Source organism: Carcharodon carcharias, chromosome 13 (genome assembly GCF_017639515.1).
Source record: "Carcharodon carcharias isolate sCarCar2 chromosome 13, sCarCar2.pri, whole genome shotgun sequence".
NCBI classification, from domain to species: Eukaryota; Metazoa; Chordata; class Chondrichthyes; order Lamniformes; family Lamnidae; genus Carcharodon; species Carcharodon carcharias.
The window spans coordinates 108585662-108613014 of NC_054479.1; the positions used below are offsets into that span (position 1 = coordinate 108585662).

A 27353-nucleotide genomic window follows, 5' to 3' on the forward strand; every position below is an offset into this window, starting at 1 on the left:
TGTTAGTAAGGAGTAGCTGGGATGGCCGACAGGGCTGAGTTCGCCATTGTCATTTCTAGTCATCCAAGCAGTTTCATTCATTCTTGAATTGTTTTTAGTGGTTTGGTACAACGGAGCTAAGCCAATTCAGACGGCATTTAAGAGTCAACTGCATGGCTGTATATCTCAGGTCAGGTAAGTATATCAGATTTCCTAAAGGGCGTGAGTTAATCAGATGGGTTTTTACAACAATCGACAGTGGTTTCGTTAGACTTTTAATTCCAGATATTTATTGAATTCAAATTCAGTTCAGGATCCTGGAGCCATGATGTGATTCAAACCCAGGTCCCCAGAGCATTGCCCTGGGTCTCTGGATTACTAGTGCATTGAAATGCTACTACGCTACCACCTCCAGTTGATGCAAGTATGATTAGAACTAGTGGACTGCATTTTCACTCTGGGGGTGGAAAACAAGAGCTGGGACTGTTTCCAGCTCCAGACCTGCTCCTGGTTAGAAATAGTCACTCGTTGGAATTTTGGCTGGGGCGTTCCCTTAATTGACCTGGAGACAGATTACCTGTCCAATTAAGGGTGGTAGGAAGGGCTTTCAAAGCTGGGGAGCAAATCAGAGGTTCTCCAGCTTGACAGGAGCACCCAGCTGCAGTAAAGGGATAAGTCACAGAGGTGGCTTCAACATGAAGATGCCCGCTCAACCACAAAAATAGGAAAGCAGCCAGGCTACCGCTATGGCGTGTCAGTGGTGAGGGAGTCTCTCTACAGGGTGGCCTTTAGTTATTCCCACACCCCAGCAAGAGAGAGCATTTATGCCTGCCTGGAGCACTGCACCTTAGTCAACCACTGGGTGCCTGCCTCCTACAGAGGAACTTATGAATATGTGAACTAGGAGCAGAGTAAGACCCTTAACCCTCTTGAGAGAAAAACATTTCTCCTCATCTCTGTCCTGAATGGAAGACTACCTTATTTTTAAACAGTGGCCCCTGGTACTAGATTCTCCCACAAGGGGACACATCTCTCCACATCGACCCTGTCAAGACCCCTCAGGATCTTACCTGTTTCAATCAAGTCACTTCTGACTTTTCTAAGCTCCAGTGGATAAACTCCTGACAGTTGATCGGCCCTGGTTGCATCTGGAATCTGGAGATTGTCTGGGATTGACTGGAAAATCCCAGTTGGCCTCCTTAACCTACCTTTAACAAAGCTCTTAATGAGCCTAATTGGCTGCCATCTCATCAGGGCAGGAAGCCCTGCAAGCTCTGGATCTGCTTTGGCCAAAATGGCCAATGCTGGGAATGGGGTCGGGAAACCAGCATGCCAACTGGTTCCTGTATCTTTGAGCCCCATCCATCACCATTCTCAACCTTTGCGGGGCCCAAACATTTCTGCCCAAAGTGCCACGCCATTAATTTTTTTCTTCAAACTTCTTGAAAAGTGTATGCACACTCTTTGGGAAAAATTCTCAACCCCCCCCCCCCCCCCCCCCCCCCCCCACCCACCACCGAGTTGGGGGGGGAAGTTCAGGAGCAAGGCACGCCTCTAATCGGTGCCCCCAATTGGGGGCGCGCTGCCATTTTACGTGGGCAGGCCAATTAAGGCCCGCCCAGCGTGACTTCCGCCAGGAAGCGCTATGCGCTCCCTGTGCGGGTGCGGGGGAGGGGGTGACAGGAATTCTCTCAGCCGGGAGTGTGCTTTCACGCATGCGCACAAAATAGCCCATTCATCTCCCTGAGGCTAAGTGCTGCTTCAGGGAGATTGGCTCCAAATTTAAAAATGTTAAAGAGACTATATCAAAATTTCCCTGACATGTCTCCTCTTGTGACACTGTCACATGAGTTGGGACATGTCCATCACTTTTAGTGAAACCTTTATTAAATATTTAAAAACCCTCATGAAACCTCATCCCACCCGTGGATGAGGTTTCTTGCTTTTTCTTAAACCCGCCAGGGCTCCTGGCCTGCCCACCAACCCTAAGGTTGGAAGAGCAAGTCCATTAATTATGTTAATGACTTTTTAAATGGCCTCAATTGGCCATTGACAGGTCGGCGGGTGCACAGCTGATTCAGCTGCGCCCCCGCAGACCTGAAAAAGGAAATGACGCAGGGAAACATTGGGAGTTCTGCTCGACATCATCCCACGTCATTTTAAGCATCGGTGAGTGAGCCCCACCCCTGCTCGCCGATTGGAAGATCCTCCCCATTATGTTTTAAATGCTATTTGTAGGGTTCTATTGTAGTTTATATGAGGAAGTATTATGGTCATTATAAGATGTTTCCTATTGTCTGTACTGGTTTGTCCTTAAATTTAGTAGACGGAATGAGAAAGTAGGACACCTGTGTTATGAACAGCCTTTAGTACAACTGGGACAAAATTCCAGAGAACCGAGGCAGGCCTCCTAGCCAGCCCGCCTCTGCACTCGCATGCCTACATGGCCACTTCCAAACTGCTTCCTGCATCAGCGGGCCTGTCTTGATCCTGCACTGCCTTCCCAGAGTGATAGTCTGTGCAGGGGCCATTTATATGGAAATGCATCTGCCAGGTTGGAAAATTCCCTGACTTGAGCTTTCCATCTCATTAGCGAAAATCCAGTGCTGAGTTTCTATCCAACATTTTAATTTAACTCTAAGTAAACCTTTATTTTGGGTTTCTATCTATTGTTTAAAAATAAATTTACTTTATATAAGCACTTTTACATACTTTTTAAAATCCTAGTCCTTTCCCTTTTATTTTAAGTGGAGATTTTCTTTGGTATGTTTTTTTAGACTGCTTATCCTTAATTATAGCTTGTTTATTATAATTACAGACATTGACCATTCCAGTAGTGACAAATGGAAATGCCTGCTGCAAAGAATGCTGAAGGAATAGTTTTATTTGTCAAAATATAATTAAGGGCAGAATTTTGCCCTTGGCGGGTGGGCTCGGCGGGGGCGGTTGAGAAGCTGAACGCCACCTGCGGCCAGCACCACACCGCAATATCACACCGGTGGGCCAATTAAGGCCCACCCAGCGTGAAACGTGAGTGGCAACACTGAGACCTTCCTGTGCGGGAGTGGGTGGGAGTGCGGGCCGACCAAGCGTGAACTTCATGCATCTGCGCGAGTGAGCGCTGCATAGTTGCCCTGAGGCACAAAGCTGCCTCAGGGAGATGAAGAGATGTAAAAAAAAAAAAATTTTTTATGTAATTAAAAATCTCCCCGCTCATGTGACTCTGTTACATAAGCAGGGACATGTTATTAATAAAAAAAATAAAGTTTTTATTTTCAGTTGCTTTTGGAAACTTCATCCCACTTGCAGATGAGGTTTCCAAAAAAAATGCAAAGGCTGCTTGGCCTTTTCGCCTGCCCGCCAACCGTTAGGTTGGATGGACAGCGAAAATGCTACATTAATTGCTAACTTAATGGCCTTAACAAGCCTTTTAACTGTCGCCAGGCTCGCGGCCAGCTCTAACGCGCGCCCGCCAACCGAACTATCGCGCAATTGCACAATGACATTGGCACGCTTGGCCAACGTCAACACGCGTCATTTCACACTCGAGTGGGTCAGGTGTGCACCTGCCCGCTGAGCGAAAATTTCTGCTCTAAGTGTCAGAGCCAAATCCTTGCTTCCCCCAAGAGTAAACCTATCCCGGTCTATAACAGATCTACCTGGAACACGTTCTTACTCACTATGGCGTGTTCTTGGTCATTCCGAACAATTTGTGTTGACTCAATGTGAGGACCAAAGAAAGCCTGGAAAAAAGCCATGCTGAATGTGTGATATGCATCATTGTATTGCTAAGGGAAGTGGGGGCAGATGACAATTATCTTTCCTGCTTCTGACACTGACAGGAAACTTCCTCAATCTCCCATAGCATTTTCAGCATACAGACTTTTCCCTAAACTCCTTTCTGGTGTAGAATGTAACTATTCCTTTTACATTGTTCATTATTTCTAATACTTTCCCCTTCTGTCAACCAAATTCAGGTGCTAATCCTTTTAACACCCCTGTCCTTTAGTTTCATTTAGGCTTATCGCCTCCCACATCCCCCCACATCATTTCCATCACTTGGCATCTTGCTCCTGCTTTTTGCTCCCCAACTTCCGCCTCATTGCTGATTAGCACCTTTAGCATCCTATCCTAGCACCCTATCTTGCCCCTGTCCCCACACACACTGAATAGGTTGTTGAGAACTTGGAACCTCCTCCCCTGCCCTGAAGTCATTGATCTGATAAGTTGCAAAATCTTCCAGAAGTAAGGAAGACATTTTTATGGGTCACAAGGATGAGTTGTCATGTCTTCCAACACCAGAATGTTTACAAGTACTCATCATCAAGGTTTATGTATGAATGATGTCCACTTGGGAAAGAAACTAAAGGGTAACAGTGGCCCATTCAACTGCTTCACAGCCAAAGCCTTCAGTGACAAGGAAACAACAAGAGAGGAGAAATCTAAAGATATACTGAATGTGTGCCCTTTCAAATAAAGGCATGTTTAAAGAAAAGATTTCCATTTACATAGTGCCTTCCATGGCCACAGAACGCCCCAAAGTGTTTTACAGCCAATGAGGTACTTTTGAAGTGTAGTCACTTTTGTAACGAAGGAAATGCAGCAGCCAATTCATGCATAGCGAACTCCCTCAAACAACAATGTAATATTGGCCAGAGAACATGTTCTTTTGATGTTGATTGATGGATAAATATCTGCAGGACATTGGGGAAAACTCCCCTGCTTTTCTTTGAAATAGTGCCATGGGATCTTTTACATCCACCTGTGGGGCCTCAATTTAAAGTCTTATTAGGAAGATGGCACCTCCGACAATGCAGCACTCACTCAGAACTGCACAGGCTGTTGAACTTGAGTCTTGTGCTCGTATCTCTGGAGTGGGACTTGAATCCACAACCTTCTGACTCAGAGGCAAGAGGTGTGGGCCACAGTTCAACTGAACCATGGCCCACACCTTTCTCATTTATTCAGGAGAATATGGGAACATTAAAACAAAAAATGATGTTTAACTATGAACCAGTGATGTCCTTTGAGTAACTTTAGAAGGAAATTACATTTCTATTTTGTGTATAACACACATGCTGCACATAAGAGAGTATGTCATAAAAATGATAAATATTTCAGAAATCAGATGAACCATTTATGAATAACAAAATCACAAGTGAGTTAGAGCTGGTTTCATGATGTGGTCAGTTTACACCAGACATTTAAGTATCACAAGTGTATGAGATATGAGAAATTCTTTTACAGTTTCTATACCACATTTGTGAGTAAAAGCCATTAGGGCTTAAAACATTTCCTATGCTTTTATGTTTTATTTGTGAAATTTCTCTTTAGTGTGGGGAATTATTGTACTGGAGAAAGTAAAATTACTCTGATTCTCCCTGATTAGAGATACCACCAAATTCTTCCATTTAAAATCGACAATAATCATTGAATAACTAACTATCTTTGATCTTGCCCTGCTAATGTCTAACACTAGATTGGAGTGGGTGTCCCTGCCATTCGAACTTCAAAATTGCATCTGTTTAGATTGGGGCAGGAAAAGAGTGTAAAAGTCCCCAAACTCCATCCAAATGATACTGAAAATGACTTAAGATATAATTAGCTGTACATATAGTAATATCCTGTCATATCTGAGAATATCGCTTCCATTTATCTGCAAATCATGCGCTGAGCATATCAAGTTAATGTGGCCCTATATATTTACTTTAATAAACTTCAAATAGGAGTGATCTTAATCAGAGCAGACTAATATCCTGCTATTCATTTTCTTGCTACAAATATTACCACCACTTTGCTGCTGAACTCTTCAAACATCTGCTGCTACTTTCCTTAAAGTTGCAGTTATCTTTCCTCGGAGGTCTGCATCTTACTTAGTGATATCACCACCTATCCTGGGGCTACTGGCTGCTGCTATTTCCTCCTGTAAAATTTGGTATATTTCCAAAATCAATCTATGGGGGTTGTTGAGGAGTTAGAAGGCAAACAAATACCCAATAGATATGACTTAGATTTAGAAGACTTCCCATGACTAGAGAAACACAGGACAGACAGACACATGTTTACAAACAACAATAATAAAAACAAAAAAAAACTGCGGATGCTGGAAATCCAAAACAAAAACAGAATTACCTGGAAAAACTCAGCAGGTCTGGCAGCATCGGCGGAGAAGAAAAGAGTTGACGTTTCGAGTCCTCATGACCCTTCGACAGAACTGTTCTGTCGAAGGGTCATGAGGACTCGAAACGTCAACTCTTTTCTTCTCCGCTGATGCTGCCAGACCTGCTGAGTTTTTCCAGACACATGTTTACATCTGTTTTCTGCAGCTTGTTTTCCTGCAACAGGCTGCTAGCCTGAAGCCGGAGACTAGAGCTTGAGCGGCACCACTCCATGTCAACCATGTCTAACCAAGAGTGTCTCCCACTCTTACTGCTTGCCATAGGCGTATTGCAAGGATTTTCATGTTAATAATCAAGCTGAATGGCCATGTTATGAACACATGGCAATCAAGTCCTGGGACAGAATTTTACGTTCTCCTGGCAGGCGCGCGCCCGACCCGAATGGGTGTAAAATCGTGCGAGGTGACGTTGGGTGAGCATTCTAATGCCAGTGCCCCGTAGTCAGAAGAGCTTCTGCTGATAATTAAGCGGGCAATTAAGCCCATTAATGGTGCAATTGTCAGCGATTTTTCATGGCCCGAGCAACCTTACGGTTGGCAGATGGACCAATTGTCCAGGTGGCCTTTACATTTTTGATGAAAACTCACCCAAGGGTGGGATGAAATCTCTCTTAGGAAATAAAATAAAAAGAAGTATCTGGAGACAGCATTTATGAGGTCTGCTTTCAGGTGCTTGATTGTACTGGGCATTTATTATTTGGAGGTCTGCAGCTCCCCGAGGCAGCTGTCCACCTTCAGGGAGCTCAGTGGAAGTGCTCAACCATGCCCACGGCAACATCGTTGCCCACCCTCTTCCCACCCCCACCCGAGCAGTGCTGAGCTTTTCAGCACGAGCCACAAAATCTTGGTTGTGGGCTGATTGCGGCCGGGGGCCCGTTTCCTGTCCACTCCTGGGCCCACCGATCGCGTGTGCCTGATGAGCAAAAAATTCAGGCCCTGGAGTTGGGCTGGAATCTGGAGCTTCTGGCTGAGGGGCAGGGACATGCCACGTAACCTCCTTAATAAAAATGAGAGGTGACATATTTCTATCTCCAAGCAAACATATTGCAGCAGTGCAACAGAAAATTCAGTTGGTTCTCCCAGCTGTTGCTTGTCTGCATTTGGTGCCTAGAAACTACAGTTGGCAGTGTTAGAAGTCAAATACTTAACGTGTTGATGTGACACTCGACATCTGCTATTTTAATGTTATACTGTTTATTTTAAATGGGTTAATGGCTCTGTTAAAGCAGCAGAGGAATGTTATTGGAACACATTAAGTATTTTTCTGCTAATATTGGCATGAGTCATTTTTAGGTTTGGATGGCTGCATACGGTTCAGCAGGAGATACTGATGCAGTTACAAAGCATTGACTTTTCTATTGAGGCAAGAAGAAAGGATGAAATGTTTCATGTGGGAACCACCAAACATCATCAACTTTTCCTCTGGTGCATTGAGCGTTCTAGAATCCTTCTTGTGCCTCAGATGTAATATTCTTGTGATACCATTACTTAGAATGATAAAAGCATAACAGTCGATCATTTACTTTTCCAAAGGCCAAATGCACATTCACTTTTTCTCAGGAATATGAAAAATAATCAGGGTTGCAACGTGGGCTGCGTTGCTCATTGCTAAGTGATTATGTTACCACAGAGTCAGTGGTTTGAAGGTAGATTTGAAGCCACCTTGCTATTAAACTTGCTAAACAGATAACCTTGCCAAGATGAGGGGACTGAAACTGAAGTGTGCTTTGTTACTCTGCACATGTGCACTCATTAAAATAAAGCAGGTCAAAAGTACGGCATTGCTGTCCCTTCATACTGTAGTTTTCAGTCTGCTCTATTTCCTCGGCAACAGGTGAGATTTTTGTCTAGTTGTGCCAGGAACTAACTACATCCACAATTCTGATTGGTTGCTACCTGGTTCTTGATAGACCAGATTGAATGTAATACTCTGTCACCTAGTCTAGCAGCATTAATAATGGTTTTTGCTTGGTTGGAATTAAATAAACTGTGCGAGGCAATGTAGGGGATTATAAATTAGAGCTGAATTGGGTTGTGATGGACAGTAATAACTTTAATGATTGTATCATTTATGTCATCAGATATATAAATCTGGAGGAAACTTTTTTAAATGCATTTTATAATTTAGTCAGAATCACCTAATACTTTCAATGCATACTTGAATTGAGCTGGCAAGAATTATTTTCTTTACATCTTTGCCATCTTAATCATCAGCGATTTTTACATTTCAAAATTAAGCTATAAGTGTTGTTTTCAGACTTGTCTAACATTTAACGATGTGTTTTGTTCTACCTTGTTCAGTTTATAAGGCCCAGTGCTTCTTGCATCTATAAAAATTACAATGTGTAGTGCAGTATTTTAAAATAAATTCACATCTTTCTTCTTTAATATTTTTTGACTTTGTTGTGACATGGTGAATGTCCATTTGTTTCCAATGGCAAATAATTTTCGAATGTTATAAAAACTAAAAAAGAGCACTTTAGATGGTTGTAAACCACTCAAATTTCATGAGGTCATAACATCACCCACACTCTTAGACACGTTATTCTTTTTATAATAACTGTGGGCAATTTTTCATTGCATCAAGTATACTTTCTTGATGGACAAATTTTTTTTTTTACTGTTAGATGGAATTAATATGATACCAGTTTGTATCCAGAGGCGTTTTTCAGCAGTGCCACTGAGGTGTCCAATGCCACTTCTCTTTCTAAGTGCAAGATTAAATGCAAGATCTATTAGATATTGACCCTCAGAGTACTTAATTTTTTTTCAATTTTTAAAGCATCTTTAACATAGTAAAACATTCCAAATGCTTCAGAGTGTTACCAGACGAGATTGACACTCAGCCATATGGAGATATTAGAACTGATGACAAAAGTGTGTTCAAATTTTTAAAAAACAATTTTAAAGAGACAGAAAGGTAGAAAGGCAAAGAGGGAACTCCGGAGCTTAGACCAAGGTAGCTGAAAGCATGGTAGAGTGAAGGAAAAGTTTCCACAGATACCAAAACTCTAATAAGGTTATTCATATTGGTAGGAAGAGATTTATTTTATGAATATAGGGAATTAACAAATATTCATCTATACACAGCATTTTTGTAATTTCAAGTTGTGACATTCATCGGTAGAAATTATTTTTGCCAGATAAATCTATAGTGATTCTACTCATAGGCTTGGATTTTTCTTATGACAGGCGGGCTGGGCAGGGGTGGGCGTGGAGCTGATCGCTGCCCGCGATTAGCTGCACACCGCCATTTTACGTGGCGGGCCAATAAAGGCCCGCCCAGCGTAACATGTGGCCAGTCATGCTCAGCGCTACCTGTGTGGGCGGGGGGAGGAAGGAGAGTCGGGCCCTGCCCTTTTTTGTGCATGCACGCTGAAGAGCACAGCAATCTCCCTGAGGCACAGAGCTGCCTCGGGGAGATTGAACAGATGATAAGAGATTAATAAATCATGTTTAAACTTATTTAAACATGTCCCCTCATGTGAAAGTGTCACATGAGTTGGGACACATTTGTGAAGTTAGGAAAATTTATTTAATTATTTTATAAAAGCTTCAGGAAATCTCATCCCGCCTATGGATGAAGTTTCCTGAAAAACGTGAAGGCCGCTTGGGCTTTTTGGCTGCCCGCCAATCTTAAGATTGGATGGGCAGTGTTCTTAACTAGTTTAGTTTAATTACTTTCTTAATGGCTTTAATAGGCCGTTGACATTTCGGCAGGTGCACAGCCAACTCCGGTGCGTGCCCGCCAAACAAAATATCGCGATGGCGCGCAATGACATCACGACGCACGCCCGACGTCATCACATGTCATTTTATGTGTCGGTGTGTCGGGCCCACTTCCGCACGCTGACCGGAAGATTCAGCCCATTAGACTGTCTGTACTTGGGCTAAAGGCACAGATGTACTCAAAATAGTAATAGAAATAAATATAACTATTTTAAAGCTCAAAAAACTTGGAACTGCATGTTCCAACTACGCTTTTCTCTTTGTTTCTCCCTCTGTATTTTTGTACAGGGATACAGTAGTTTTTTTATGCTTGATATTCATGCATTGCTTTGGTTGAATGCAGACTGTGGCTAATTTGAGGGTCTTGCTACTTGAGAAGTCAGTGAAACTAATCTTTTAATAGGTACAGAAGGTAAATTTAACTCCACAGCTTGTCAATTGTGTGGCCCTGCCTGGTGTTAGCCTGACTGACATGTTCAGCCTCCGGCTAGGGAGGGAGCTGGCCAATGAAGCACCAGGTTAAATCCCCACCGGGGATTTTGGGAGGTCAAGGGAAGAGGGGTGGTATTTGAGGATGGGGGTGTGGAGGGAGGCTGAATGGGGCAGCAGAGAAAGAGGGTGTTCAAAGGGCTTGGAAAGGAAGATGGCTAAAGTCAAAACCTGAATGATAATGGGGCTTGTAGCCTCATTCTTATATTTGAACTTAACAGCCTGCCAACCCTCTGGCCGCAGTGAATGGATGTGGGTTTGAATCTGGAAACAGATTTCTCAAATTCCAATCCTCCCATTCAAGTCAAACCCACCCTTTTTAGGGTAAAATCTTTGATTCTATCACACAGATAAAGCTTGCTTCATTGATCAAAAGGCATGAATGATGTAGACAAAAGCATTTTAAATTAAGTTATACATGAAGTTATTGAATCCAAATGTTCATTTTTATATTTGTGGAAACCTGTATCAGAATAAATAAATTAGTTAGTAAACCCTGAGACAGTTAGAATTAATGGAATTGTAGGTGATATACAATAAAGTCAACCTGCTCTAAATCAAATTCCCATGGAAGATTGCTAAGGATAATTAATTTAGTTTTAAATTTGTTTTATAAATAGTTTTGTACCTTTCTTAGAAAATTCTTAGAAAATTCATATTACATTTATTACATGCTATTGAAGCTTAAATGGCTAAAATTGTGTTAATAAATTGATTTACATTAACCCACATTCATTACAGCTATCTTCAAATAAGCAAATGTTTAAGACTCATAGGATAAAGAGGTTACGTTAAATATTGAACTGATTGGAATTAGCTGATACATGTTTAATATCTTACAAAAAAAGTCTAGAAGTATTTTTAAACTTTAAAAACTTTAATAGTATGTCAGTCTCATTGGTTTAGTTAAGCGACATATTAGAGGAGAGGATTGCTTTTGACTCAGAATTCAAGCTTTGCCAATGCTTGCACCCCATTGGAGTATTCTATGCTTCAGATATCATCACGGCAGGAAATTGTGAACATATGGCACTATTGGATAGAATTGTTCTGATACTTTGCATTTATCCTGTGGGCGAAATGAGTGTTTAAAATGAAGGGTTTACTGGTATGACCAGCAGTCCATTTCACCTTATTCTGCCTTATTTCTACCTGTCCCACCCCCCTTAACCAGCTTATATTTCACCACATTTCTATATTTCCTTAGTTCTGATGAAGAATCATACGGACTTGAAACGTTAATTATGTTCCTCTCTGCAGATGCTGCCAGACCTGCTGAGTTTTTCCAGCTATTTTTGTTTTTGTTTCAGATTTCCAGCATCCACAGTATTTTGCTTTCACCTTATTTTGCGCTAATTCCTAAATTTCTCCTTGGTGTTTTTCTCGCTGGTATCTAGCAATGAGGAAACTGCAGCTAAGTTTGTTGCACTTCAGGCAGAATGTGAATGTCGCATTTGTACAGAGCTCAAGATAGAGTTGATGGAACAACAGAGAAATGTAGAAAGTGAACTGAAACCAAGATTATGTGGGGTAAGTGGGGAAGTTGAAATAAAAATAAGACGGACTTGTAATTTTATGGAGACTTTCATCATGTCAGGTTATCCCCAAAATTTTATAGTTAAAGAGGTTATTTTGAATTGTTCTCATTGTTTAATGGAAATGCGGAAACCAATTATGCACCGCTAGCTCCCACAAAAAAAAATACTGACCACCTAATCTGTTTGTGATGTTTGATGTTGTCACCTAAACCTCTGCTGCCCATAACCTAATTCACACCACATCCCATATACCCATCACCCCTTGTTCACTGACCCATATTGGCTTCCACTCCCACAATGCCTCGAATTTAAAACCCCTTGTCTTCAATTTCCTCTATTGCCTCACCCATCCCTATTTCTATAAAGCTCACCAGTCTGACAATCATCTGACATCTGCTATTCCACCAATATCTTCTCAATTCTTAATTTCCACTGCTCTACCATTCACAGCCATATCGTCAACTACCTGGGCTTTAAATTCTGGAATTCTGTCCCTATTCCTCTCCATCCTCTACATCTCTCTTCTTCCTTAAGACACTCCATAAAATGTAACCTAACTTTTGACCATCTCTCTTCGTACCTCTTTATGTAACTTGGTATCAGATTTTGTCCGAGAACTCTCCTGTGAAGTGGGTTGGGGTGTAGATAGATTACGTTTATTTAGATTGGAGGGATTATCAATGCCTTTTGAACACCTTCCAGTTGTTTTTTTGGATGGAAGGATATTGATGGTAAAGGCACTGGATAAATCCGAAATAAAAACAGAAAATGCTGGAAAAACTCAGCAGGTCTGGCAGGATCTGTGGAGAGAGAAACAGAGTTAACGTTTTGAGTCCATATGACTCTTCTTCAGAGCTTCTTCAGCACTCCCTCAGTTCTGCACTGGAATATCAATCAAGACTTTATGCTCTAGTTTCTGGAGCCCATTCTTGTGCTCAAGATAGGCAACAACTTATTAGTATCAAGCTATGGTTGTTTTTTTTAAAATTTTCCGCAGAATGCAGACAATCAACTTCAGGATCTTTAAAGGAGCTTTGTGATCGGTCAAAAGTATGCTGTCTGGGATGCAAACAGAAGCTGGCTGTAACTTGCGTTGTACCAGTAACTGTACACAGTGGCTCTGAACTGCTGTGTTAAATATGCGATGGTCATATTTGACTCCACTGCTAGTTTTGTTAGGTGAATTGGGTAATTCTATACCGAACTGCAGTTATGAAATGTGCGTATGGTAGCATTAAGTTTTAGGTTTTAAATAAAAATATTCTTGGCTTCCTGCTAGTCTCTATGTTAGCTGTGCAATTCAAGAGGCATAGATCAGCGAAAGGCTGTGCTCGAGAACACTGACCTACAGTTTACAATGTCACGTTGCGTGTTATTTTTACTATTTTGTTATTATTCTCTGCACATCCTGTTATGTAGAGGATCCATATGACTGCTTAAGCGTTGGAAAAAAGGCAAAGCAAGACTAAGAATAATCCTTTTGCATTATCTGTTCTATTCAAGTACAGTAATATCTGCATGCCCCATCATTTTTTATTACTTACACAGAGATAAAAAATGAGCGTTTATAAAATAGCAATGCTGAGCTTTTAAGACATACCCAATCTCAGAGGCACTGCTCAATTATATTTTTGTCATAAAAAGGCGTAAAGCCTTTCACCAGAAACACTCCAGGCCTGTAATATAATTTCCACTTCACAATTTAAAAAAAATGACTGACCATTTGCAAGATTCAGTGGCTATGTACATTGTAACTTAGTGACACTGCTTATCAAATGGACAACAAATAGCTCATCCACAAATGGCATTAATATAAGCTGCAAATTTATGCTTTCAGAAGCAGGTCTGGGTGACGTAATGCAACAGAGCCAATCAGATCCCAAGGCAACAGAGATAAATGCACTGTATGGCAGCATGAAGAACACTCTGTAGATTTAATCAAATTAGGTGTATAATTAACTTTACAAAAGATTCAGCAAGACTATTGTGTTCCTACTGTTTGTTTGGATTCATTATAACATATCTTACCTCACAGGATTTGCCTCATAACTTGCAGAAATTAAAAGTGTTCCATTACCTATACAATTTTACTGCAAATAAAATAATTTCTAGCAATATTTGAAAAGGATTATGAGGAACGTAAGTCCTGCTCTATCTTTATTCTCCCACCTGCTCTAAAAATTTATATTAGTGGTACTTAGAATCAGATTATCTAGTCATTTACTTCATTGCTGTTTAAGAGACTTTGTTCTGTACAATTTGACTGTTGTGTTTGCCTACATTACAACAATGACAATACATGGTAAGTTAGTCATTAGCTGGTAAGTACTCTATGGGCAGAATTTCCCCCCAGTCGGGGGGAGGGAGGGGTGTGTGCGGTGGCAGGCGGGAGTGGGCACGAACCCGATCGGCACCCTTGATTGGGGTGCATGCCGCCATTTTATGTGGGCGGGCCAATTAAGGCCCACCCAGCATGAGCTGGGACATGTCAAGGAACATTTTTGGAAAACTTTATTTACTTTATAAAAACGTCATGAAACCTCATCCCATCCATGGATGAGGTTTCATGAAAAATGCTAAGGCCACCTGGGCCCTTTGCCTGCCCGCCAATCTTAAGGTTGGACGGACAGCTCATTTAACTATTTTAATTAGTTTTTAACGGGCCTAAATAGGCCTTTGACAGATCGGCGGGGGAGCAGCCAACTCCACTGCGCGCCTGCCGAACTAACAATCTGAATGATGCCCGCCTCACGGGCTCCCCTGCTCGCCGACCAGAAAATTCTTCCCTATGTAAGGCAACAAACAAATTCAAGTTAACTATTCCCACTGACTATTTAGGTTATCATGGTCCCATTATTAATGACTATTTTATTGCCATATTATGTTTCAATAAAGCACAGGAACCTCGTGTCCACTTGTGAATATGGGATGTGCAAAAGAATTGGACAGCACAAACAAAACTATCTTTTCACCCTTGGGATTTAGGTCTAAATCCAGCCTAGAGACATAAAATAAAGATTTTGTCCTCTTGAATGACTCTTTAAGCTTTGAAAAGAAATGACATTGGGAAGTCAACAACCTAGATCCCAATGGCCATGAGCCCACAGCATAAACTGACCTCAAAGCCTCCACTAATTGGCACTCCGTTGGCTCAGAGGCCAAAAGGCCAGAAAGTGTGATAAATGGAACAGTCACACTGGAGCAGTAAGTTGCTGAGGTACATTGACATGGTAATGTAGTGGAGCTTCGAGGTTACACCCGGCCAATGCCATATGTGGTTCAGAAATGCTTGGCACAAAATGCGAAAGAGAAGTTCCATTCTTTTCTACTGCTATCTTTTAATTTTAAGGAGGAAAATATGTTTTAAACATTTGACTCAGATGATAGCAGCATTGTCTCAGGGGTTGTGAGTTTAAGTCTCACACCAGTGCCTGAGCTCACAGTCTAGGCTAAATTTCCAACCCAGCACTGAGCAAAAATTGCATTGTCCAAGCTTCCATTTTTTAAAATGAGACAATAAATCGAAGTTCAGTCTGCTCATTCAGATATATATTAAACATAACTGATCATTGGGTGAGGATCACGGGGGAGGGGCGTTTAGGATGTCAGCAGCAAGGGTAGGGTGGGGGTCTCTCAGTGCGCCCCCGCCCTCCTTCCCAATGCTGGGTCCCTCGATCAAACACTGAGTGCCTTTGAATGAGGGGTCCGCTCCTGGGAGCCCACAAGCAAACATGCCAGATTTAATACCAGCATTAATTGCCCTTGTAAAGGCCTCATTTGGTGTCGAGGTGGGAAGCTGGCGGGTCTCCAACCACCACCCACCATCCACCTGCCTGATTAAATGCCCTCTCTGCTTTCAAATATGCCACAAGGGAGGGCATTAAATTCCACCCTATAGGTCTATTCCATTTTCACTCCAGTACTCATGCTTTATCTAAATTGGCACTTCAGTGTAGCGCAGTGCGTGTGCTGCTTTGTCAGACATGTTGTTATTCAGCTGGAACATTAAACCATCTACCTGTTCCAGTAGTTCAAATGGGTATTACAGATCAGAGGCCAATATCTAATAGAGCCATAGAATGATAGCATATAGAAGGAGGCCATTCAGCCTGTCATTTTTGTGCCAGTCCTTACAGAGAGCTCTCCTACTCTAACTCTCCTACTCTTTCCCCAACACCTTTGTAAATGTTCCACTACCTTTGTTTGATGACATAACAACAAGGGTTTCAAAGTGATCCTTCAAAATGGCCGTCCTGTTGGGTGACATAAAGGCAATAATTGCATTTCAAAGTGATTCATTGTGTATGAAGCACTATGAGATGTTTTAAGAAAAGTGATAAGGCACTAAATGGAAGCAAGTCTTTCATTCATATCTTAAATTGCTAAATTCATATGCACAGAATATCTATTCATAACGTACACTCTTGCTGTTGATAAGCTCTGTATAAGTAATAGTGATAATTTTAATTATGCTACCACTGAGAGTTCTGCAATAGCTTCATCAAGTCCATGTGGTTATGATATACATTGCATTTAAAATTATGCAATTTTTTTCTATGGAAATGTTGTAACATCTGTGGCATATTCTAAACAGCATCCTGCAGGCTTTGTAATTAAAGGCTAATGTCATTTTCTGAAAATGATCATTCTTTGCCCCCTGGTGTGGAGCTCAATTTCTAAACAAATTATATTGGGCATGGAATACTAGTTATGTTAGTGGTATATTTTAAATATATTTGCACTTCATACATCACTCTAAATCAGTTGCTCAGTTAATGGGTTAGTATACAAGTTTTGTATGTGATGAACTGTTAATGCATTGCTAAAAGTTTTAAGCAATTAATAATGTTTTGAGCATTATATGGGTGAGGAAAATGTAATTCAGCCTAAATTATTGCAGCTTAAATGGTATCTATGGATTATTAATAGCCATCACCAATATGTTCATCTGCAAATGTCAACGATCTGATTGAACCTAAATAAATCAATTGAGACCGATGTAAAACCCTTGTTAAGAATACAAAGTTTTAGAATGTTTCCTATCAATTCCTGCTGGGGTCCAAAAATTCCAAGAACAACTGGGCTGGGATTGTGTCCTTCCTCCAGAACTGAGTCCTGGCAGCTGATCGTTGGAAATATACTCCTGTGGTGTCTGTCCCATATCCCATGAGGGGAGGGGTGGAGGTTAGGGGATACAGGGGAACCGTTCAGGTCCCCATACGTAACCTTGCAATGACTCTGATCAGCTGTTGAGCAAGGAGGAGAGCCGATTCAAGAATGCTTTACTAAATGTTCCTTTTCAGGGCCCCCATGCCGTTTGCCACTTGCTGTAAGAGTTGGGTTTTATGGAGAATTTTTGAAGAGGGAGCTTGGGAGATGATGAAGTTTTGAGAAACACTTCCAGAACATGTACCAAGACAACTGAAAATACAGCCACCAGTGTGGGACAAAGGGTGGGGAGATGCGCAAGAATCACAGCAATAGAGAATTTGTGACAGAATGGGGAATTTTGCCTAGAGTTGGTTATAGGGAAAGGGATGGTTAAGACTATGAACGGATTTAAATTTAAGGATGAAAATTTTGAGGCATTAGTGGACTGGAAATCAATGGAAACCAGCCAGCATAAGGGGTAATGGGGTGTTTCTGCAGCACTTCTGATGAGCTATGGTTTACAGGGAGTGGAGAACGGGTGCCTAACCAGGAAAATATTGGAAAGTCCAGTCCGTACATAACAAAGGCATGGATGAGATTTTCGGTGGTATATAGATTGAGGGAGGGACAGAGATGGGCAACGTTGAAAAGGCGGAATTGGATGGTATTTGTCATGGATATGGTATTGGAAGCTCAGTTAAAGGGTGCACAGTATGCTGAGATTACACACATTGCATTTCAGCCAGATACAGTAGCTAAGAAAAGGGATAGAGCGGTGGACAATGTGCTGAGTATAAGACAATGGTTTTGCTCTTCCCAGTATTTGGTTATAGAGAACTGTGGCTCATTCAAGACCAAATGTTGGACAGACAGTCTGGCATCAAAGAGAGGTATGGAAAGGTAGAACTGGGTATTATTGATGTACGTTTGGAAGCTGACCCCCTGCCTGGGGATGGTGCTACTAACTGGCGACATGTAGCTCAGGAAGAGAAATAAAAAGAAAGATCCTGTTGGCAGTCCAGAGGTGCTGGTGTAAAACCAGAATTGGCGATCCTCTGTGCATGATTGGATCTGATCGTAGAGACTTACACAATGGGCCAAATGGCCTCATTCAGTGCTGTATGTGCTGGCTATTTGAAAAGCAGCCGTGCTTAGTTCCACAGCACCTGCTTTTTGACCACAACCTCCAAGTTCTTCATTCTCAAGTAGAATGTTCCAGATCCTAGCAACTTCTTTAGATTATTCTTTATATTCCAACACCAATCATTTACTTGTAGTGAGAAGAACAGTCATTTCTTAATGCAAAGTTTACATGATCAACAGCAAACAGTATTATCAGACTTTTCAATATGCTCTTATTGTCCAAAGCAAAGTTTATTAAATGTGCTAGAGATGACCATTTTATTTCCACATTCTGTGAATTTAATTGCAGAGAAGTAAGACTGACGTGGTGTAGTAAATGCTAAGGCTCTTTTCTCCTTTGTGTTATAGGAAGAGGATAACAATGTGCTAGAGCTTTGGGATATTTGGCACAATGAGGCCAAGTATACATTGTATATGGATGCTATTTTAAATATATTACTGACGACCTGCTTTTCCGTGTATGTGCATGTGATTCTGTTGATTGTTTTGATGCAGCTCACCCATTAAAACTAAGTCATTTGTATTTTTTTCCAGGTCAACTTGCTGCAGGTACTTGTGAGATAGTCACCCTGGACAAAGATAGCAGTCAACCGCGAAGGACTATAGCCAGACAAACTGCTAGGTGTGCATGTAAAAAGGGGCAGATTGCTGGCACAACGAGAGCAAAACCAGCCTGTGTGGATGGTAAGAATTTAATGCACAGCTTTTAAGTTTTAGTTTATTTTTCTGATTCCTTTGTCAACCTGACGACCAACTAAAGTTTACAGGATGGTACTTGATACCCCAAGCTCTTCACTCTGATGAATGACAATCATTTCTATTGTGATTGATAGGAATTCACAGTGATTTGGGTGGGAAAGAAGAACTTCCACTATTCTGGTGGGAATCTATTGCCATTTTTCCAACTTGAGGTTGGATGTAACTGCTGATCATAATTGTAGTTTTGCAGTTAGAAAACTTGGGGTCACCATGGAGAACTGTATCTTCTTACACAGTCATAGCTACCACTCTAAATTCTAGCTTGTTGAATGTTAAGAGGCATAAAGCATAGATGTTACATTCCATTACTGGTTGATTGGAATTCTTTGTAAGGCATGCTCTTGATCAATAATAGATTTAAAGGGAAACACTAACTCTGTTAGGTTTGCTTTACCTACTAAATATTTTATCCAATTATTTTTCTCCCAAGAAACCATTTATTGGTGCACTTGTTTTGCAACCAGCATGGAAACACAGAAGTTACTTTGATCATTGGAAAGGAGTTGGTGCACATGGAAAAATCAATAATGCTGCAATAAATCACCACATAGAGATATTGATCCATACTTCATGTCATTAGTTAACAGGGGGCACAGATAGATAACTTTGAATGTAACATTCTATTTTATGTACAGGAGGTTCTGCACAGGGGTGTATTCAAAGATATATGCTGTAATTTGAAATTTTTACTGGTTGATGTAGCTGGTCTATGTCGTCTGTGTGTGAAAGTTTGCTGTAAGAATGGGCAGCAGCACTGGTGAAGTTATGTGGCTTGACTTTCATGGGATTTCCTGTATCAAACTATTCGATCCAGAACACATTTTCAACTTTGGTCTAATGGTTAATAGGAAAATTTCATGGAGGCATGAGAAACACCAACATCCGACTTCCGAATGAACTCAGGAAACTATTGAACAGCTGAATCAGTGGACTGCACCAATGCTGGTGCATCTCCTATTGCAGATTCTGGGAGGTCTCTTCTTTACCTTGACCTGACCACCCCCCACCTCCACCCACCACCCAACATTCCAGGTTCTAGCATCCCTGTCTACCGTCCTCTGACTCTACTGACTCTCTGCACTCCTCCATCCTGATTCTGGCAGCTCTCTTCCTGAATCAAATTCTGACCCCATTGCACTTGCAACTAAGGGACAGGTGGGCTGATGGCTGTGGGTAATGGGTACAGTCCAAGTTACTGACTGAAGACTGGTGTCTGATGGCTGCCTGTTTTGGGTCACAGGCTGCTAGTTGTAGATCGGTGACACCTGGTGGTTGTTTCCTCTGGCTTCTGCTGCTCACTCACTAAGTTCAGACGGCTCATTGTTAGTTGTGGTTACATCGTTTCTGGTGGATGGATGGATGGTGATCCTTTAGCGACTGCAAGTGGGATTCCTGTGGCTAACTGCTAGTCATGACTAGTTATGATCTGGCTGGCTACATGGCTTCCAGTGGCTGCCTTCTGTATATGGATGGTGGTCTGCTGTTAATTCCTGGTGGTTTCTGCTTGTAATAAGTAGCTGGATTGTAGCTAACTGGTTCATGGAATTCGCCACTCACTGGATAAAAATTGCTCTGTCATCAGGGAGCATGTTTTAAATGTTTAAATTGTCTGTTATGTTTTTGAACCTAATGAAACAGTATATACATCATAAAGCATTTCTGTATGTAGGCGTATACAATATTAGTCCATCCCAGAAAGCTGGAGGTGCCTGAAATAAATTGTCAAAAATTAAAAATTTCTGGCATATCCCCAAACATCCCTAGAGAAGAAATCTTCTCTTAGATCTACAATACAGTAATGCACATTTTAAAAATTACCATAATACTACTGGTTATGCATTCAACAAGGACATGTATTTTGTCAGAATTATAATTACTGAATTAAGCTTTAACATGTGATGGTGGATGTGTGGAGTTTCATAATGAAAATTCAAAGTAGTGCATTGAAGAACTATGATAACTGGCCCAATCCTTTCATTACATTACTAAGTGGTTTATGAAACATTGACATATGTAAAGATTGTTCAGTTTTTCTGATGAAATATTGCTTTCTTATAATTTACAAATGCAACATTTATATAAAGCTGTGACCTCCAGTTTGCTTTATAATAACGATTGTGTTCCATTTAGCACTTCTGTCTGCTTTTGAGGAGATAGAATAGTGTCTATAAAATTGTTCATGCAAACCATCTTTGTTGGATTTTACTATTGGATGACAGAATAGGTGTTAGGGAGTCTGACAACTGGCAACAATGTGGTGGGGCGGGGGGCTGGGGTGGGGGTGGTGTTGGGGTGTGGTGAGGAAGGTCCTGAAAAAGCGAACGATGGGGAGGGAAGCCTGATGCAGTATTAACTCAAAATATTTTATGATATCCAGAGGAACACCTCTGATCCTCCCGGTCCCACAAAAATAAATTCCGAACTGATCGAGCGAAGTCCCCACTGGGCAATTTCTAGAGAGGTGAACTCCTTTGTTATTAGGCTGTTAAAATGGCTTTGGGCTCTTGTCTGAATAATGTTTTAATCATGAGGCTTCTGCCTGAGATAGATGGATACCCCAACTGTCCCCTTCAGTATAATAACAGAGCCCAAATAGAATTGTTCTGTCCTGTTTCCGCCAGGTGAAGGGAGTTAATATCCTGTTAAAATCTCTTTCGTAGATAATTAAGTGCTATGAGTTTGTTTTATTCAATTTGAAACTACTGCAGTTTCCTCAGGAACAAAGCGTTTTTAAACTGTTTAACCTCTTTGGGCTGGATTTTACCATCCCTCTAGAGATGAGCTAGGAGGCGGGAGAGTTTGCAATGTAGTGGCAGGTTACTGACATTTTCCCGCTGCAATAGGATATTCCCAGAAGCAGGAATGTTATCAGTGCAGCCGCCCACAGAGCAGAGGTGGGCAGTCAATTAATTCAATTGAGTGGCCAATTAACAGCCACTTTTTGCGCCCACCAGCATTTAACCAGCATCGGTCTAGGCCACACCTGGGGAGATTTCCAGGTAAACCCTGGTTGTTTCCGAGTGTGGGGTGGGTGTTCCCTTTCTGGCCACTCCAAGCCCCACAGAGGAGTCTCTTGGCAGCAAAGGCCACCTCCACCACTCTGATATCGCTGCTGGAGCGTTCACCACTTTGATCACTGGGACCTGCTTACCCCAGCAGATTAGATAAAACCTGCTGTTCAAGGGTGCCCCAACATGCAAGCTTCTCTCTGCAGCTTCAGCAGCAGCCATCTCTATCAGCCGAGCTGCCAGCTCTCTGATTCCTGGCAGCTCTGAAAGATGGGCAATCAGCCGTAATTGGATGACAATCCTTGTGTGGCCTCTGAATTGACTGTTGTGGGTAAAATTGCCCCCGGGGTCCTGCCATCCACTTGCGCCAGCTTGGGACCCACTTTCAGTCTGGGTGGCGGGGCTCCCTGGAATTGTGTTAAATTCAAGCTTTTATTTCAGTTTCTTAATGAGTCTGCTTTTAGTGTTCTTCTCTCAATTCTTTACATCATCTCCTTGAGTTGTTTCTATTGCCAAAGTGCTGTTCAATGGGCATTTGGAGCCCTTTATCACCTCACCAACTAATCATTTTCCTGTTAATGTTGCATGCTGGAGTATGATTCCATGGGAATGCACTCTGGTACATTGCCCAAGTAATTATTGTTCACATGTACACTTAACCAGCATCAGCGGGCAATTAAGCATGATGGGCAACACAGCCAAGTTCAATTCTGTTCCCATTTGACAGTGATGTGCATTTAATTTCCACGAAGTGCCACTGGATAACAATAAGTGGCAAAAACCCTGGCTAAACTTACCACTTAATCCAGGAATAGAGACCAATTGTAACATTGCTACTGTTGTGTCAGCTAATTCTGTAAACACCACATTTAACATTTCAGACTTTCATAATAGGTACAGCCCAGTCATGCTCCAGATGTCCATTTATCCTCGGAGTTTTTGGGATGTTTCTGTTTTCATTCTTTCACAGGATGTTGGCATTGCTGGGCAAGGCCAGCATTTGTTGCCCATTGAACTGAGTGGCTGGCTGGGCCATTTCAGAGGGCAGTTAAGAGTCAACTACATTGTGTGGGTCAGGAGTCACATGTAGGCCAGACCAGGTAAGGATGGCAGATATCCTTCCTTAACAACAATCGATGATGGTAACAGTGACTATGAAACTAAGACTAGTTTTCGATTCCAGAATTTTATTCCTTGAATTCAAATTCATTAACTTTGACCCCATGTCCCCAGAGCATTAATTTAGGCCTCTGGATTGTTAGTCCTGTGAAATTACCACTACGCCACCATCTTCCCCAAATATTAACGTGTTGAGGAGCAATTTAGACATCTCCATCAAATACCTTGTCTACCTGACAATACATTGTAGATTTAATTTGATACAAATCGTATACAGGAGGTGATAGATATGGACAACTTCTTCAGGTGCCCTTTCTTTGTGCAATGATGGTAGTCATGGCTCTCCAACTTTCACGGTCTTTGATAATGGCGAACGTCACAGTTTTGTTCTCTAATCCTGGGCTTGTGCTGCTTCTTAAACTGTCGATGCATTTCCTCCTTTGTTTCCCTCTTGCTCTGCTGTTCTCCAATTTACCAGTAACTACCAGATGTTCTAGTTTCTCTCTTCTAAGTACGTGCCTTTTTGCAGTTTTTGTAGCTGTCTTTTTGCGATCGTCTATAAAGACTCTTCTTATGTGCCTGCTTTCCTCAAAGCTTCCTCATTAGTTGTGTGCATTGTCCAACTAATCCTCATCTTGGAAGATGAATCTATGTTGCCATTAAATTATCTTCCATTGTCTTGCTTATAATCCAAGTTTCTCATATAGTAATGCTGACCAGATGTAGCATTTTATTAATCTTATTCTGCTTCCCATAGAGAAGCTCTTATTTCTAAAGAGGTTGTTACGACCAGGTGAGGAGGGGCTTCCATCTTTTCCCCCTCTTCGTTTGACCGCGAAAGATGTTTTGATTAAAAAGGAAATACTTGCCAATTCAGTGAGCTCTTAACCTGTCCGATTGGTTCTTTTAAGATCACCGCTTGTAAACAGTTTTCTTAAGTTTAACAAAGGAAAAAGCTAGCTTTATTATACATAAACCAATCTAAGTCAAATAAAATACACTCTGACTTGCGTGCATGCTCACAAATGCAGACGCAGACACACATGTAGACACACACAATTATAGATTACAGAGTGGTGAAGGATAGTTTGGTCAAAATATGAGTTCATAGAAAGTAAAAGGATTTTACAGTGTGTAGTTTGGTAACTTGGCTGGCTTCAGGTTGAATTCAGTGGTCTTGGTGCTTCTGATTGAAAGCTGTAGACGGCTCAAATTGGTTGTTTTTCTGGAGATAGTGGTGCTGGTTTAAATTCTTTGAAGAAGTCTCTGTCTGGGAAAGGGGTGTCCCTGGATGGTCACAGTCAGCAAAGTGGGTTTGAAGTTGCCAGGTGGGCTGGAGAGAGAGGGAGGCAGGAGGCACCCCACTCAGGTCTTCTCTCTCAACGTCTCAGCTGTCCTCAGTTACATGTGAGCATATGAACATAGGAATTAGGAGCAGGAGTAGGCCATTTGGCCCCTCAAGCCTGCTCCGCTATTCAATAAGATCATGGCTGATCTGACTGTGGTCTCACCTCCACATTCCACCTACCCTTGGTAGCCTTTAACACCCTTGTTAGTCAAGAATATCTTTACATCTGCCTTAAAATATTCCTTGACCCTGTCTCCACTGCTGTCTGGGAAAGAGAGTTCCAGAGATTCATGACCCTCTGAAAGGAAAAAAATTATCTTGTCCCCATCTTAAATGGGAGATCCCTCATTTTTAAACCATGTCCCCTTCCTAGCCTCTCTCATAAGGGGAAACATCCTTGCAGCATCCATCCTGTCAAGTTCTCTTAGGACCTTACATGTTTCTATAAGATCACCTCTCAATCTTCTAAACTCCAATGGATACAGGCCCAGCCTGTCCAACCTTTTCTTGTAAGATGACCCCCTGCCCTCGTCCCAGGTATCAGTAAACCTTCATTGAACTGCTTCTAATGCATTTATATCCTTAAATAAGGAGACCAAAACTGTAAGCAGTACTCTAAATGTGGTCTCACCAAAGCCCTATACATGTGTAGCAAAACATCCCTACTTTCTTATTCCATTCTCCTTGTAATAAACAACAATTCAATTTGCCTTCTTAATCACTTGTTGTACCAGCATACTAACTTTCTCTGACTCCTGTACCAGGACTTCCAGATCCCTCTGTATATCAGAGTTCTGCAGTCTCTTTCCATTTAAATAATATGCTGTTTTTCTGCTCTTCCTGGCAAAGTGGGCAGGTTCACATTTTCCCACATATTACTCCAACTGCCAAATTTTTGACAATGTACTCACTCAACCTATCCATATCACTTTGCAGGCTCCCTATGTCCTCTTCACAACTTACTTTCCAACCTACCTTTGTGTCATCATCTAATTTAACAGCTGTACATTTGGTCCCTTCATCCAAGTCATTGATTTAATTGTAAATAGTTGAGGTCCCAGCGCTGATCCCTGTGGCACACCACTCATCACATCTTGCCAACCTGAAAAAACATATTTATTCCTACTCTCTTCTTCCTGTTAGTTAACTAATCCTCTATCCATGCTATTATGTTACCCTGTGCATCATGAACTCTTATTTTGCATTGTAACCTTTGATGTGGCGCCTTGTCAATAGTACATTCATTTCCCTCATCTAAGTCATTAATATATATTGTAAATAAATTGTGGCTCCAGCGCTGATCCCTGTGGCACTCCATAGGTTGCCATCCTGAAAATGCCCCCCACATCCCAATTCTATTGTCTATTAGTTAGCCAGTCCTCTATCCATGCTAATATACTACCCCAACACCTTTGGCTCTTATCCTATTATGTAGCCTTGTGTGTGGTACCTTATCGAATGCCTTTTGGAAATCCAAATATATAACATCTACTGGTTCCCCTTTATCTATCCTGCTTGTTACTTCCTCAGAGAATTCCAATAAATTTGTCAGGCATGATTTCCCCTTCATGAAGCCATGCCGACTCTGCTTGATTAGATTATGCATTTCTAAATGCTCTTCTATTACATCCCTTATAATAGACTCCAACATTTTCTAAATGACAGATGTTAAGCCAACTGGCCTATAGTTATCTGTTTTTTGTCTCCTTCCCTTTTGAATAAGAATGTTACATTGGCAGCTTTCCAATCCTCTGGGACATTTCCAGAAACTAAGGACTCTTGGAAGATTATTACCAGTGGATCCACTATCTCGGCAGCTGTTTTCTTTAATATCCTAGGATGCAACCCATCAGGTCCAGGTGACTTATTGGCCTTTAGCCCCATTAGTTTCCCTAGTACTTGTCTCTAGTGATAGTTATTGTATTTATTTCCTCCCATCCGAAAAGCAGAGGTCCGAGTGCTTACAAGACCTGCCCTCCTGCCTGGCATCTCCAGCCACACTCGACTCCATAACTTGAATGTTGAAGATGCAGAGGAGACATTCTTCCATGGCAGCATTCCAAGGGCTACCTGGGCTGTTTTTAAACTGGTTCAATGGCAACCCGGCGGCCGACAGGCACCCACCCCTGCTTGGCCTTTCCTGACCAGTGACAAGCCACGTTTCATGCTGGGCGGGCCTTAATTAGCCCGCTAACGTGCAATCCGGGCCGATCACAGGCATCGGACCGTTTCCTGGCCACTTCCAGGCCCGCCAACCGCCCCCAAAATCCTGCCCTCTGTCTTCAAAAGTTTAATTCAGATTTCCAGCCAGTGGATCAAAATCATTATATGACCTTAAACATGTTTTCATACGAGATCTGACATTTTCTGTGACAACTAACTACTGATAAATGGTCTGTTAGACTACCTCAGATTAAGTAAAACAGAAAATAAGTTTTGATCTCCTTGTTTAAGCAAGGAAATATTTGTTTTGGTGGAAGTTTAGAGAATGTTTACAGGATTAATTCCATGGATGAAGAAGTTGTCTTATGAGGAAAGGTTGAGAATGTTGGCTTGATACTCATGGGGCAGAATTTTCTACCTACTGGGCGGGTGGGCCCAACCCAATCTCTGGCGGGCGGAGAGCCAATGCCCGTTGGAGAAGCAGGCCTCGCCGCCATTTTAAGTGGGCAGGCCAATTAAGGCCCGCCCAGCGGGAAGTGCTATGTGCTTCCAGTACGGGCTGGGGGTGGGGGGGGGGATTCCCCAAAAACATGAATGCGCTCTTTCGTGCATGCACACAAAAGAGCGCACATCTTCCTGAGGCTAAGTGCTGTCTCAGGGAGATCGCTGACAGTTGTATAAACATGAACAATAGAGAGAGAAAAAAACCCTTAACATGTCCCACGAGATGGGACATGTTAATAAATTGC

The 27353-nt window shown here is 41.8% G+C and overlaps 1 protein-coding gene across 1 annotated transcript in view; it reads left to right on the forward strand.

Moving 5' to 3' along the window:
* Nucleotides 1-27353, forward strand: part of tafa5a (TAFA chemokine like family member 5a) — a 389168-nt gene that overhangs the window by 134781 nt on the left and 227034 nt on the right. Inside the window, exon 2 of the mRNA XM_041203114.1 lies at nt 18742-18891. Within this exon, the coding sequence (XP_041059048.1) occupies nt 18742-18891 (150 nt within the window). The remainder of the gene's footprint in view (nt 1-18741; nt 18892-27353) is intronic.